Source organism: Oncorhynchus kisutch, unplaced genomic scaffold, assembly GCF_002021735.2.
Source record: "Oncorhynchus kisutch isolate 150728-3 unplaced genomic scaffold, Okis_V2 Okis05a-Okis16b_hom, whole genome shotgun sequence".
Taxonomy (NCBI): domain Eukaryota; kingdom Metazoa; phylum Chordata; class Actinopteri; order Salmoniformes; family Salmonidae; genus Oncorhynchus; species Oncorhynchus kisutch.
In genome coordinates this window covers 6,300,307-6,315,660 of record NW_022261982.1, presented here as the reverse complement: position 1 = coordinate 6,315,660, position 15,354 = coordinate 6,300,307, and the positions used below count along the sequence as shown (strand labels likewise).

The following is a 15,354-nucleotide window of genomic DNA, read 5'->3' as shown; positions in this document are numbered from 1 at the left end:
ATCACCTGTCAGGGGGGAGTGGCTAAAGGTAAGCGTCAGAAGGGTTTCCCTATTCCGTTATCATGACGTGGCATTGTTGACATTTTGTAAACCAAGTATATTACGAAGTAAAATGTAAGAAAATGAGATGTGATTATATATAATCGAATAGGTTTGTTATTTCATCGCTGATCGTTTTTGGATTTGGGTACCTAGAATATTTATGAGAGGGCGGTTCTATTTCCCGCTCATGCTTGATTGACATGCGCCCCGAGGCTAAGCGGAGCTCGGGCACAGTCAGGCGTTCTACCTTGGAAAACATGGAAAGAAACCACCCGGCAGATTCATAGACATTTCAATATATTTATTAATTATGGACCATGTTTCGAGACGCTGTGGAGTCAGCCGATCGCGTTTAACATAGTTGTTACCAGATTGCGGTTGCTCTCCAGTTTCAGCCACCAAAGTACAAATCCAGGTGCATAAACGGGGTTCTCTCTTCCAGATAGGATGAAAGATCGAGACACTTTACTCTCCTCTTCCAGATAAATTTGCTTGTGCCTCGGGTGGGTCAATACAACTCTCGGTTGTTTGACTGTCTGGGACATCGAGTGACTCTTCGACTGTCCCTGATCGGCATCCGAGTCCACGCCTGGGACTTGCAGTTGTGGGACTCGCTTCATGAAGAGAGCAGCGATACCGTTTCAACTTCTGGACTACAGAATAGCCTACTGCGATTAACTAAACGTTTAGGCCATATTTCCACGGCATATTTTGGAATATATTTGGGTTCACTCATGGAAAAGAAAAACAACAAAGATAACAGGGTTCGCTCGCCGCCACTTCGCAGCCTGAACTCAACTATCAACTCTCCTCCCAGCGGCAGCAGCGCCAAAGAGAGAGTGCACAGGTAGCCACTCTTTATAGCCTGTAAAAGTTACATGCCAATTTAACAAACTAGCTGGCTACGAAGCTTTGTATATTTTTGCACGTCCCTATCACCATACACCTGCCAATTGAATGTTCTTAGCGTTAAACAAAAGTTAAACAATTTTAGGGAGAGTTATGTAAAAACAAAAAATGGCCAACGCTAGCTAGTCAATCTGGCTAACGACAAAACCACGGCAGGTGTTGGTTGTACTTGTGTTTTGCAAAGCTACCTCATACAGTAGTTCGCTAGCTAAGTTGATGTGTTGAGAATGAGAGGACTGTTGGACTCCGTCCTTCGTAATGGCATGTGCACTATTCCAAGCTGCCTCACACCCTCCACCCGACACCCCGTCCCCCCACCATGGAGATTACACACGTTTTAGTAGCTAGTCACACGTGTTGTGCTATGCACAGGAGTCCTCCGCTGTTGTGAACATTTAAACACAGTGTAATCGATGAACATTGTTGGCTAGGAAAAGTTCCCAACCAAAACATTAGGCTGCCAGGGCAACGCTTTGTTGAAGTTCACAGAGTTTTTTTTTTAGGTTGTATCTTTTTCTACATGATCGGGTACACGTTGTGGCCCCCACGGTGATTATAGTTTAGTGTTTTATTTATTTTAGTTCAAACATACATCATGATTTAAAAACATTTTTTGTATTTATACTAGTTTGTTTTGGAGTAAAATATAATCGTTTTTCATGTTTTAGTTTACTATAATAACATTGGTTGTCTCTCAGGGCTCATTCTTCCTCTCCTTTCCTCTCCTCCTCCTTCCTTTCCACAGTGTGGTTTTACTCAACCACCTTTCAGTATTCAATTGGGGAAAATCCCATTAGGTCACTAATCCACATGATATCATTGCTCTAAGATCGTATTAAATCTAGTCCTCTGGAAAAACAGTCCTGCTGAATGGAGAATGTGTCTGGTCTTATAAAGGGCCAGTCTGTGTCCAGATTCCATAGCAAACAACAGATTCCCAAACATGCTACTACTACTCACCAGTCTCACTACACTCGTCGCTCACTATCACCTTTAGATTGACTTAGTTTCTGACTCCTGCTAGCTAGACTCCGTTTGGCTGTGACTCTGTTTCAGTGTGGACTCCGTTTGGCTGTGACTCTGTTTCAGTGTGGACTCAGTTTGGCTGTGACTCTGTTTCAGTGTGGACCCGTATGGCTGTGACTCTGTTTCAGTGTGGACTCAGTTTGGCTGTGACTCTGTTTCAGTGTGGACTCCGTTTGGCTGTGACTCTGTTTCAGTGTGAACTCCGTTTGGCTGTGACTCTGTTTCAGTGTGGGACTCCGTATGGCTGTGACTCTGTTTCAGTGTGGGACTCCGTATGGCTGTGACTCTGTTTCAGTGTGGGACTCCGTTTGGCTGTGACTCTGTTTCAGTGTGGGACTCCGTTTGGCTGTGTCTCTGTTTCAGTGTGGACCCGTATGGCTTTGAGCGGTTGGAGGACTTTGACTATGAGTCGTATGAGGAGTTGATGTCAGAGTACCTGGCCGTGCTCACCAGGAGGTCCATCAGATGGTCCAGGCTGTTGCAGGGACGGGGACGGCTGGAGAAGAGCATCAAGGGTGAGTGGGACTTCATCGGAGCCAGAGCATAAAATCAACTATTTATATATTTATTTATTTAACAGCGACAATATATATATTTTCTGCTAAAATGACACCAACAAACCAGATGAGCATGCATTGTAATGTCTCTAAAACAATACATCTAAGAAGTCATGTGGTATTTTGTTTAATTTGTTAATTTTTTTTGTATCCCAAGTCTATTAACTAAAATATCACAGATTAGACCAAAATGTTCACCTGCCCCATTTTAAGGGCGGGAGGTTACCGCGGTAACCCGACTCCAGTCATGTTTGTGCCTGTGAGATTGAGTCTTGACTAGTAGAAGCATTGTCTTCTCTAACCAGGCTGGTTGACAGAATGCCAAGCGTGTGCAATGCTGTCCTCAAGGCAAAGATGCAACTTTTCTACTTTGAAGAATCTGAAAAATAAAATATATTTTCATTTGTTTGACACACTTTGTGGTTACGACATGATTCCATATGTGATATTTTTTCATAGTTCTGATGTCTTCACTATTATTCTACAATGTAGAACAAATAAAGAGAAACCCATGAATGAGTAGGTGTCCAAGCTTTTGACTGGTAGTGTATTTTATTATTTTCTAAATTTTTATTTGTAAATATGTTATTTAAAAATAAAAATAAATACAATTATTTTCCCTTAACCCTGCCACCCCTCCCCCACGCGGAGTAAACAAATGGACAATACTTAGGCTTCCACTTCCAGCTGATACGTTTGGTGTGTGTGTGTGTGTGGTGTGGTGTGTGTGTGTGTGGTGGTGTGGTGTGTGTGTGGTGGTGTGTGTGTGTGTGTGTGTGGTGGTGTGGTGTGTGTGTGGTGGTGTGTGTGTGTGTGTGTGTGTGAGAGAGAGAGAGAGGAAAAGAGACTTAAGTTGTATCACTGACTTATGAAGTGGTAAGGGCGTGTGTGTGTGGTGTGTGTGTGTGTGAGAGAGGAAAAGAGACTTAAGTTGTATCACTGACTTATGAAGCACTTCCACAGTGAAGCGGTATGTGCGTAAGGGCGTGCCCAACGAGCACCGAGGGTTGGTCTGGATGTCAGCCAGCGGGGCCCAGGAGCACCTGGAGAAGAACCCAGGCTACTATCACTCTCTACTGGACACTACGAAGCAACAGCACGACCCCAAGCTGGTAGACTCCATACGCACAGGTTAGCTAATATACCTCATCATGGGTTAGCTGATATAGATCATCACGGGTTAGCTGATATAGATCATCACGGGTTAGCTGATATAGATCATCACGGGTTCGCCGATTATAGATCATCACGGGTTCGCTGATATAGATCATCATGGGTTAGCTGATATAGGTCATCACGGGTTAGCTGATTTTCACCTGAACGGGTTAGCTGATATAGGTCATCACGGGTTAGCTGATTATAGATCATCACGGGTTAGCTGAATTTCACCTGAACGGGTTAGCTGATATAGGTCATCACGGGTTATCTGATATAGGTCATCACGGGTTAGCTGATATAGATCATCACGGGTTAGCTGATATAGATCATCATGGGTTAGCTGATATAGATCATCATGGGTTAGCTGATATAGGTCATCACGGGTTCGCCGATTATAGATCATCACGGGTTCGCTGATATAGATCATCACGGGTTCGCTGATATAGATCATCACGGGTTCGCTGATATAGATCATCACGGGTTCGCTGATATAGATCATCACGGGTTCGCTGATATAGATCATCACGGGTTAGCTGATATAGATCATCACGGGCTAGCTGATTATAGATCATCACGGGTTAGCTGATTTTCACCTGAACGGGTTAGCTGATATAGGTCATCACGGGTTAGCTGATTATAGATCATCACGGGTTAGCTGAATTTCACCTGAACGGGTTATCTGATATAGGTCATCACGGGTTATCTGATATAGGTCATCACGGGTTAGCTGATATAGATCATCACGGGTTAGCTGATATAGATCATCATGGGTTAACTGATTTTCACCTGAACAGGTTAGCTGATATAGATCATCATGGGTTAGCTGATTTTCACCTGAACAGGTTAGCTGATATAGATCATCATGGGTTAGCTGATATAGATCATCATGGGTTAACTGATATAGATCATCATGGGTTAGCTGATTTTCACCTGAACAGGTTAGCTGATTTTCACCTGAACAGGTTAGCTGATATAGATCATCATGGGTTAGCTGATTTTCACCTGAACAGGTTAGCTGATATAGATCATCTTGGGTTAGCTGATATAGATCATCTTGGGTTAGCTGATTTTCACCTGAACACGGGAGCTTGACCTCTGAGATATGTCTCTCTGTCTGTACTCTGCCTTGACAAATAGCTGAAAGGGTTAGAGATGTTTAGAGTTGGCGGCAGGTTATTTTTTGGTAGTGATTCTAACCACCGGTCTCCCTGGCAGACCTGAACAGAACCTTTCCTGACAACATTCAGTTCCGCAAGACGTCCAACCCGTGTCTCCAGAAAACCCTGTACAACGTGCTGCTAGCGTACGGACACCACAACCCAGCTGTGGGCTACTGTCAAGTACGTTTACCCTGTTACACCTGGCGGTTCTTTGTTTGCATCCCAAATGGCACCCTATTCCCTATGTAGAGCACTACTATAGACCAGGGCCCTATTCTCTATATAGAGCACTACTTTAGACCAGGGCCCTATTCTCTATATAGAGCACTACTTTAGACCAGGGCCCTATTCCCTATGTAGTGCACTACTTTAGACCAGGACCCTATTCCCTATGTAGTGCACTAGTTTAGACCAGGACCCTATTCCCTATGTAGTGCACTACTTTAGACCAGAGTCCACAGGCAGCCTCAGATTCCACTTTACAGGCTCAGTCACCTTTTACCACTCATCTCCAGTCCTCTACTACAGTGGTCCCCAACTCCAGTCCTCTAGTCCTCTACTACAGTGGTTCCCAACTCCAGTCCTCCACTACAGTGGTTCCCAACTCCAGTCCTCTACTACAGTGGTTCCCAACTCCAGTCCTCTACTACAGTGGTTCCCAACTCCAGTCCTCTACTACAGTGGTTCCCAACTCCAGTCCTCTACTACAGTGGTTCCCAACTCCAGTCCTCTACTACAGTGGTTCCCAACTCCAGTCCTCTACTACAGTGGTTCCCAACTCCAGTCCTCTACTACAGTGGTTCCCAACTCCAGTCCTCTACTACAGTGGTTCCCAACTCCAGTCCTCTACTACAGTGGTTCCCAACTCCAGTCCTCTACTACAGTGGTTCCCAACTCCAGTCCTCTACTACAGCGGTTCCCAACTCCAGTCCTCTACTACAGTGGTCCTCTACTACAGTGGTTCCCACCTCCAGTCCTCTACTACAGTGGTCCTCTACTACAGTGGTTCCCAACTCCAGTCCTCTACTACAGTGGTTCCCAACTCCAGTCCTCCAGTCCTCTACTACAGTGGTTCCCAACTCCAGTCCTCTACTACAGTGGTTCCCAACTCCAGTCCTCTACTACAGTGGTTCCCAACTCCAGTCCTCCAGTCCTCTACTACAGTGGTTCCCAACTCCAGTCCTCCAGTCCTCTACTACAGTGGTTCCCAACTCCAGTCCTCTACTACAGTGGTTCCCAACTCCAGTCCTCTACTACAGTGGTTCCCAACTCCAGTCCTCCACTACAGTGGTTCCCAACTCCAGTCCTCTACTACAGTGGTTCCCAACTCCAGTCCTCTACTACAGTGGTTCCCAACTCCAGTCCTCTACTACAGTGGTTCCCAACTCCAGTCCTCTACTACAGTGGTTCCCAACTCCAGTCCTCTACTACAGTGGTTCCCAACTCCAGTCCTCTACTACAGTGGTTCCCAACTCCAGTCCTCTACTACAGTGGTTCCCAACTCCAGTCCTCTACTACAGTGGTTCCCAACTCCAGTCCTCTACTACAGTGGTTCCCAACTCCAGTCCTCTACTACAGTGGTTCCCAACTCCAGTCCTCTACTACAGTGGTTCCCAACTCCAGTCCTCTACTACAGTGGTTCCCAACTCCAGTCCTCTACTACAGCGGTTCCCAACTCCAGTCCTCTACTACAGTGGTCCTCTACTACAGTGGTTCCCACCTCCAGTCCTCTACTACAGTGGTCCTCTACTACAGTGGTTCCCAACTCCAGTCCTCTACTACAGTGGTTCCCAACTCCAGTCCTCCAGTCCTCTACTACAGTGGTTCCCAACTCCAGTCCTCTACTACAGTGGTTCCCAACTCCAGTCCTCTACTACAGTGGTTCCCAACTCCAGTCCTCTACTACAGTGGTTCCCAACTCCAGTCCTCCAGTCCTCTACTACAGTGGTTCCCAACTCCAGTCCTCTACTACAGTGGTTCCCAACTCCAGTCCTCTACTACAGTGGTTCCCAACTCCAGTCCTCTACTACAGTGGTTCCCAACTCCAGTCCTCTACTACAGTGGTTCCCAACTCCAGTCCTCTACTACAGTGGTTCCCAACTCCAGTCCTCTACTACAGTGGTTCCCAACTCCAGTCCTCTACTACAGTGGTTCCCAACTCCAGTCCTCTACTACAGTGGTTCCCAACTCCAGTCCTCTACTACAGTGGTTCCCAACTCCAGTTCTCTACTACAGTGGTTCCCAACTCCAGTCCTCTACTACAGTGGTTCCCAACTCCAGTCCTCTACTACAGTGGTTCCCAACTCCAGTCCTCTACTACAGTGGTTCCCAACTCCAGTCCTCTACTACAGCGGTTCCCAACTCCAGTCCTCTACTACAGTGGTTCCCAACTCCAGTCCTCTACTACAGCGGTTCCCAACTCCAGTCCTCTACTACAGTGGTCCTCTACTACAGTGGTTCCCACCTCCAGTCCTCTACTACAGTGGTTCCCACCTCCAGTCCTCTACTACAGTGGTCCTCTACTACAGTGGTTCCCACCTCCAGTCCTCTACTACAGTGGTTCCCACCTCCAGTCCTCTACTACAGTGGTCCTCTACTACAGTGGTTCCCACCTCCAGTCCTCTACTACGGTGGTCCTCTACTACAGTGGTTCCCACCTCCAGTCCTCTACTACAGTGGTTCCCACCTCCAGTCCTCTACTACAGTGGTTCCCAACTCCAGTCCTCTACTACAGTGGTTCCCAACTCCAGTCCTCTACTACAGTGGTTCCCACCTCCAGTCCTCTACAACAGTACACATTATTATTGTAGCCCCGGACCATCAACCTGATTGAGTTGGATCAGGGGGTCCTGGAAGACTGGAGTTGGGAAACACTGTTCTACTGTTTCTCAGCCCTCACTGCTACTGCACCGTGTTCACAGTGCCCCCTGTGGCTGGTCCAGGCATTACCAGCTAGCCTTTTCAGGAATCCCAACCCTTCCTCGATCATTCAATCAGCTTTTGTTCCTAAATGGGAATTCTATAGTTGGAACGTCATGTCGAATAGACAAGGCTACTGTGTGTGATTTGATAGGGAGATTTTCAGCCTTTTGCAATGCAAAGAAGCAGCATTATGGCTGAAGGTTTGGTGTGTGTGTACAGTCAGTCCTTCTCTCTGTCTCCCTCTCGTATTGGCAGCTTTTCTGTTTATTAGTCTGTCTTTTTGACTATCAAAGACACGTTGAATCACTTAAATTCCAATAGTTACTTACTAGAGACTACATATTTTTACCAATGGCCCTGGTCTAAAGTAGTGCACTATATAGGGAATAGGACTCTGGTCAAAAGTAGTGCACTATATAGGGCCCTGGTCTAAAGTAGTGTACTATATAGGGCCCTGGTCAAAAGTAGTGCACTATATAGGGCCCTGTTCAAAAGTAGTGCACTATATAGGGAATAGGGTGCCATTTGGGATGCTTAGTGTATCTCTGTCCACCTGTTCATCTCTCCCTCTTAGCAACAGGCTGTATTAGCAGGCAAAGGGAGAGAGAGAGAGGGCTGTTGAATTAGAATGTATTGACCAGGCAAAGGGAGAGAGAGAGAGGGCTGTTGAATTAGAATGTATTGGCAAGGGAGGGAGGGAGAAGAGGGCTGTTGAATTAGAATGTATTGGCAAGGGAGGGAGGGAGGGGAGGGAGGGAGAGAGAGAGAGAGAGAGAGAGGGCTGTTGAATTAGAATGTATTGGACAGGCAAAGGGAGAGAGAGAGAGAGAGAGAGAGAGGGCTGTTGAATTAGAATGTATTGGACAGGCAAAGGGAGAGAGAGAGAGAGAGAGAGAGAGAGAGGGCTGTTGAATTAGAATGTATTGGACAGGCAAAGGGAGAGAGAGAGAGAGAGAGAGAGGGCTGTTGAATTAGAATGTATTGGACAGGCAAAGGGAGAGAGAGAAAGAGAGAGAGGGCTGTTGAATTAGAATGTATTGGACAGGCAAAGGGAGGGAGAGAAAGAGAGAGAGGGCTGTTGAATTAGAATGTATTGGACAGGCAAAGGGAGAGAGAGAGAGGGCTGTTGAATTAGAATGTATTGACCAGGCAAAGGGAGAGAGAGAGAGGGCTGTTGAATTAGAATGTATTGACCAGGCAAAGGGAGAGAGAGAGAGGGCTGTTGAATTAGAATGTATTGGACAGGCAAAGGGAGAGAGAGAGAGAGAGAGGGCTGTTGAATTAGAATGTATTGGACAGGCAAAGGGAGAGAGAGAGAGAGAGAGGGCTGTTGAATTAGAATGTATTGGACAGGCAAAGGGAGAGAGAGAAAGAGAGAGAGGGCTGTTGAATTAGAATGTATTGGACAGGCAAAGGGAGGGAGAGAAAGAGAGAGAGGGCTGTTGAATTAGAATGTATTGGACAGGCAAAGGGAGGGAGAGAAAGAGAGAGAGGGCTGTTGAATTAGAATGTATTGGACAGGCAAAGGGAGAGAGAGAGAGAGAGAGAGAGAGAGGGCTGTTGAATTAGAATGTATTGGACAGGCAAAGGGAGGGAGAGAAAGAGAGAGAGGGCTGTTGAATTAGAATGTATTGGACAGGCAAAGGGAGAGAGAGAGAGAGAGAGAGAGAGAGGGCTGTTGAATTAGAATGTATTGGACAGGCAAAGGGAGAGAGAGAGAGGGAGGGCTGTTGAATTAGAATGTATTGGACAGGCAAAGGGAGAGAGAGAGAGGGAGGGCTGTTGAATTAGAATGTATTGGACAGGCAAAGAGAGAGAGAGAGGGAGGGCTGTTGAATTAGAATGTATTGGACAGGCAAAGGGAGAGAGAGAGAGAGAGAGAGAGAGGGCTGTTGAATTAGAATGTATTGGACAGGCAAAGGGAGAGAGAGAGAGGGCTGTTGAATTAGAATGTATTGGACAGGCAAAGGGAGAGAGAGAGAGGGCTGTTGAATTAGAATGTATTGGACAGGCAAAGGGAGAGAGAGAGAGAGAGAGAGAGAGAGAGGGCTGTTGAATTAGAATGTATTGGACAGGCAAAGGGAGAGAGAGAGAGAGAGAGAGAGAGAGAGGGCTGTTGAATTAGAATGTATTGGACAGGCAAAGGGAGAGAGAGAGGGCTGTTGAATTAGAATGTATTGGACAGGCAAAGGGAGAGAGAGAGAGAGGGCTGTTGAATTAGAATGTATTGGACAGGCAAAGGGAGAGAGAGAGAGGGAGGGCTGTTGAATTAGAACGGGTTGTGCCCCTCACTAAGCTGTCAAGGAGAGGATGTCAACAACCTCCAGACAACAACACATTGAAAACACAGTTATAACTTAACAATGTATTGTGGCTGAAATGTAATATTCATATGTATCTAATAACTGTCTTGTCTTCAGGGCATGAACTTCATCGCTGGGTACCTCATCATCATCACTAAAGACGAGGAGAAATCATTCTGGCTGATGGACGCTCTACTGGGCAGGATACTACCAGGTGTGTTTGTCTTCTCTCCCTGCCGTGGGTCTATGTATAACCCAGCGGAGGTCACATGGTCTTGAGCCTCTTTAAGACCCATGTCCCGTCACACGGAGGGGAGGGAGGGAGGGGGGTAATCCTATGATGTCACGCAGGAAATGACATCACGCCCCCAGCTCACTACCTTGGCATATTCGGGCTCCACTCTGACAAACAGGTGGATTTGATCTGAGATCATATTCGTCACTGAGTTCAGGGCGCATATCTTTGAGGTGTGTGTGTGTGTGTGTGTGTGTGTGTGTGTGTTCCTTGACGACAGTAAAAAAACAACAGTGTAATGAAAGGGACTGTTGATACTAAGTTGTGTGTCCTGTCTGTCTCCTGTCCAGACTACTACACCCCAGCCATGCTGGGTCTGAAGATGGACCAGGAGGTTTTAGGGGAGCTTGTGAGGACCAAAGCCCCAGTTGTGTGGCAGGCCATGGGGCAACACAACGTCATGTGGACCCTGGTGGTCTCCAGGTGGTTCATCTGTCTCTACATAGACGTCCTGCCTGTAGAGGTGAGGGGGGAGGACTAGGGGTTTAGGGGGGGGAGGACTAGGGGTGAGGGGGGAGGACTAGGGGGTTTAGGGGGGAGGGACTAGGGGTTTAGGGGGGAGGGACTAGGGGTTTAGGGGGAGGGACTAGGGGTTTAGGGGGAGGGACTAGGGGTTTAGGGGGAGGGACTATGGGGTTTAGGGGGAGGGACTATGGGGTTTAGGGAGAGGGACTAGGGGTTTAGGGGGAAAACTTTGGCCACATCTTTGTTGTTGTTGGAGTACTATTACTAAATTGATGTAACTATTGAACATGTAAACACCCAGTCAGGTTTGGGTCCGTGATCTGTTGTAGAAGGGCTATTAAATCATGTTTTATCAGTGCTGAGCTTTATCAGAGACTCAGCCCCACAACAGGACTGAATCAGGTTTACAGGGCAGAATGGGTTCTGTGTGTCAGGAGGTCAGTCTGCTGAGCTGAACTCAGTCCAGGGCTGTGTCCTGGAGCAGCAGGAAGGGAAGAGACCGTATAATGAAGAACCATCTTTACATATTTCATCACCATGCCTAGTGTCACTGTCTACCATCTCAGCTTGATGACCTGTCCTGCAACCCATTAAGCTAAGCCCGACTGTCCTGCGGCCCATTAAGCCCGACTGTCCTGCGGCCCATTAAAGCCCGACTGTCCTGCGGCCCATTAAGCCCGACTGTCCTGCGGCCCATTAAAGCCCGACTGTCCTGCGGCCCATTAAAGCCCGACTGTCCTGCGGCCCATTAAGCCCGACTGTCCTGTGGCCCATTAAGCCAGACTCTCCTGCGGCCCATTAAAGCCTGACTGTCCTGCGGCCCATTAAGCTAAGCCTGACTGTCCTGCGGCCCATTAAGCTAAGCCTGACTGTCCTGCGGCCCATTAAGCTAAGCCTGACTGTCCTGCGGCCCATTAAGCTAAGCCTGACTGTCCTGCGGCCCATTAAGCCCGACTGTCCTGCGGCCCATTAAGCCCGACTGTCCTGCGGCCCATTAAAGCCCGACTGTCCTGCGGCCCATTAAAGCCCGACTGTCCTGCGGCCCATTAAAGCCCGACTGTCCTGCGGCCCATTAAAGCCCGACTGTCCTGCGGCCCATTAAGCCTGACTGTCCTGCGGCCCATTAAGCCTGGCTGTCCTGCGGCCCATTAAGCCTGGCTGTCCTGCGGCCCATTAAAGGCCGACTGTTCTGCGGCCCATTAAGCCTGACTGTCCTGCGGCCCATTAAGCCTGACTGTCCTGCGGCCCATTAAGCCTGGCTGTCCTGCGGCCCATTAAAGGCCGACTGTTCTGCGGCCCATTAAAGCCCGACTGTCCTGCGGCCCATTAAAGCCCGACTGTCCTGCGGCCCATTAAGCCCGACTGTCCTGCGGCCCATTAAAGCCCGACTGTCCTGCGGCCCATTAAAGCCCGACTGTCCTGGGCCCATTAAGCCTGACTGTCCTGCGGCCCATTAAAGCCCGACTGTCCTGCGGCCCATTAAAGCCCGACTGTCCTGCGGCCCATTAAGCCTGACTGTCCTGCGGCCCATTAAGCCTGGCTGTCCTGCGGCCCATTAAAGGCCGACTGTTCTGCGGCCCATTAAAGCCCGACTGTCCTGCGGCCCATTAAAGCCCGACTGTCCTGCGGCCCATTAAGCCCGACTGTCCTGCGGCCCATTAAAGCCCGACTGTCCTGCGGCCCATTAAAGCCCGACTGTCCTGGGCCCATTAAGCCTGACTGTCCTGCGGCCCATTAAACGTGACTCTCGTCTCTCTCCTTGGTTCTCGTCCTCAGACGGTTCTGCGTATCTGGGACTGTCTGTTCTACGAGGGTTCTAAGATTCTGTTCCGTGTGGCTCTGACGTTGATAAGGAACCAGCAGGCTGAGGTCCAACAGGCCGGTTCCCTGCCTGACGTCTGTGACTGCTTCAAACACATGACCAGAGGCCCCGATGTAGAGGACTGCCACTCCTTCATGCAGGTATACACACACACACACTCTGAAATGAACATGTGTGTGGATGTGTTTTAACTTCTGGTCCCCACAAGAATAGCAAATAAACACACAAATTTGACAAACTGGGGACATTTTGTTAGTCCCCATGAGGGGAAATGCTATTTCTAGGGGGTTTAGGGTTAGATATTTATAGGAGGTTTAGGGTTAGATATTTCTAGATGGTTTAGGGTTAAGGTTAGATATTTCTAGGGGGTTTAGGGTTAGGGTTAGATATTTCTAGGGGGTTTAGGGTTAGATATTTCTAGGGGGTTTAGGGTTAGATATTTCTAGGGGGTTTGGGGTTAAGGTTAGATATTTCTAGGGGGTTTGGGGTTAAGGTTAGATATTTCTAGGGGGTTTAGGGTTAAGGTTAGATATTTCTAGGGGGTTTAGGGTTAAGGTTAGATATTTCTAGGGGGTTTAGGGTTAAGGTTAGATATTTCTAGGGGGTTTAGGGTTAGGGTTAGATATTTCTAGGGGGTTTAGGGTTAGATATTTCTAGATGGTTTAGGGTTAAGGTTAGATATTTCTAGGGGGTTTAAGGTTAGATATTTCTAGGGGGGTTAAGGTTAGATATATTTCTAGGGGGGTTAAGGTTAGATATTTCTAGGGGGTTTAAGGTTAGATATTTCTAGGGGGTTTAAGGTTAGATATTTCTAGGGGGTTTAGGGTTAGATATTTCTAGGGGGTTTGGGGTTAAGGTTAGATATTTCTAGGGGGTTTAGGGTTAAGGTTAGATATTTCTAGGGGGTTTAGGGTTAAGGTTAGATATTTCTAGGGGGTTTAGGGTTAAGGTTAGATATTTCTAGGGGCTTTAGGTTAGGGTTAGATATTTCTAGGGGGTTTAGGTTTAGGGTTAGATATTTCTAGGGGCTTTAGGTTAGGGTTAGATATTTCTAGGGGGTTTAAGGTTTGGGTTAGATATTTCTAGGGGGTTTAGGGTTAGATATTTCTAGGGGGTTTAGGGTTAGATATTTCTAGGGGGTTTAGGGTTAGATATTTCTAGGGGGTTTAGGGTTAGATATTTCTAGGGGGGTTAGGGTTAGATATTTCTAGGGGGTTAGGGTTAGATATTTCTACGGGGTTTAGGGTTAAGGTTAGATATTTCTACGGGGTTTAGGGTTAAGGTTAGATATATATGGGTTCCAGTTCGGGAAAATAGGATTTTCAGTGGGACTAAATTGTGTGTCCCCACAAGGTTAACTGTACAAGACTGTGTGTGTGTGTGTGTGTGTGTGTGTGTGTACACCATAATGATCTCTGTTCATCCCTCTAATCCTTTGTCTTGCTGCTTTCCCAGAAAATCTTCACGGAACCCGGAAGCCTCTCCATGGCAACCATCACCAAGCTCCGGGAGACGTGTCGAGCACGCATCATCGCTGAGGAGTCCTGACCCCATCCTCCTGACCTGTCAATCAAACACACTGCACATTCCGGGCTGGGTCCCAACACTCCTTAATGGTCTCCTCTCCTCGGATCCTATCCCTCACTGTTGGGACAGTGTCCTAGACTGTTTTGTACTCTTTAGCATGACTACCATGTAGCTATGTAGACTACCATGTATGGAGACTACTAGGGGTGACAATAAGGTGTTACAAGTACCAGCAAATGTAATTAGTACCTATCCTGTGGGGGCACATCGTACAGGTTAAACATGAGCCTATCACAATAATTAACAACAAAGATGCCAATGAAACCTTTTGTCTATTACACTATTGTCATTACTGTATGAAAGGCACATGAAATAAAACATATTTAGCCAATGGACATGAAAACATGGTACGCTCAAATGTGGTGTGGTTTGGCAATAAGTGACATTTTGAAAAAGCAGAGATGATCGTCTGAGACGCGCGGACAGCAGTGGACGATACCAGACTGATGTCTTAATGACGCGCGGACAGCAGAGGACGTTACCAGACTGATGTCGTCTTAATGAGGGACGTCGCTGATCGTCTGAGACGCGCGGACAGCAATGGACGATACCAGACTGATGTCGTCTTAATGACGCGCGGACAGCAGTGGACGTTACCAGACTGATGTCGTCTTAATGAGTGACGTCGCTGGGTGTCATTCATCAAACGGCGGCTGCACTGTAGAGATGCAGGAATTCAACATGAGTTTTCGTCCAGCGTTGGTGTTCATCTACATTGGTTCATGTAGACCTGAATGTACACATGTAGCTAGATAGTTCATGTGTACATTCAGGGCTACATTAACTATCTAGCTACATGTAGACTCTGGTCTAAAGTAGTGCACTATATACGGAATAGGGTGCCAACTCATGTGAGATTCATGTTGCTGACTGAAGCTCATCGTAACTGGAATAAACATTTATTTAAGAACAAGATTTGGATTCTATGACTGCACTTTTCTCCTGAGTGATGACATCACTGATGACGTTGGGAAGTAGACTTGAAGCGCCGTCGTACATGAATGATAGTGTCTGTTGTAGTGCACTAGAAACTAGCCTGATTCTCTGTACACCAGACATTATTAAATAAACTACTGACTTTCCTTCCCCAGTCTGTTCTTTCTGCTAC

At 47.3% G+C, this 15,354-nt stretch overlaps 1 protein-coding gene across 1 annotated transcript; it reads left to right on the top strand.

The window, feature by feature from the left end:
* Positions 1 to 234: 234 nt before the first annotated feature.
* Positions 235 to 15,336, top strand: LOC109885575 (growth hormone-regulated TBC protein 1-A). The gene is made up of 8 exons (XM_031813410.1): positions 235 to 889; positions 2,341 to 2,492; positions 3,498 to 3,665; positions 4,908 to 5,032; positions 10,195 to 10,291; positions 10,663 to 10,835; positions 12,614 to 12,799; positions 14,115 to 15,336. The coding sequence occupies exons 1-8, from the start codon at positions 777 to 779 to the stop codon at positions 14,205 to 14,207; spliced, it is 1,107 nt and encodes a 368-aa protein (XP_031669270.1). The 5' UTR covers positions 235 to 776; the 3' UTR covers positions 14,208 to 15,336.
* Positions 15,337 to 15,354: the final 18 nt, after the last annotated feature.

What these genes read in the sequence shown, in the direction of transcription:
- LOC109885575 (XM_031813410.1), top strand. Translation starts at nt 777, where the DNA reads ATGGAAAAGAAAAACAACAAAGATAACAGGGTTCGCTCGCCGCCACTT. An exon ending in GCTGGAGAAGAGCATCAAGG is followed by an intron (nt 2,493 to 3,497) that starts GTGAGTGGGACT and finishes GCACTTCCACAG; the next exon opens with TGAAGCGGTATGTGCGTAAG. An exon ending in GGTAGACTCCATACGCACAG is followed by an intron (nt 3,666 to 4,907) that starts GTTAGCTAATAT and finishes TCTCCCTGGCAG; the next exon opens with ACCTGAACAGAACCTTTCCT.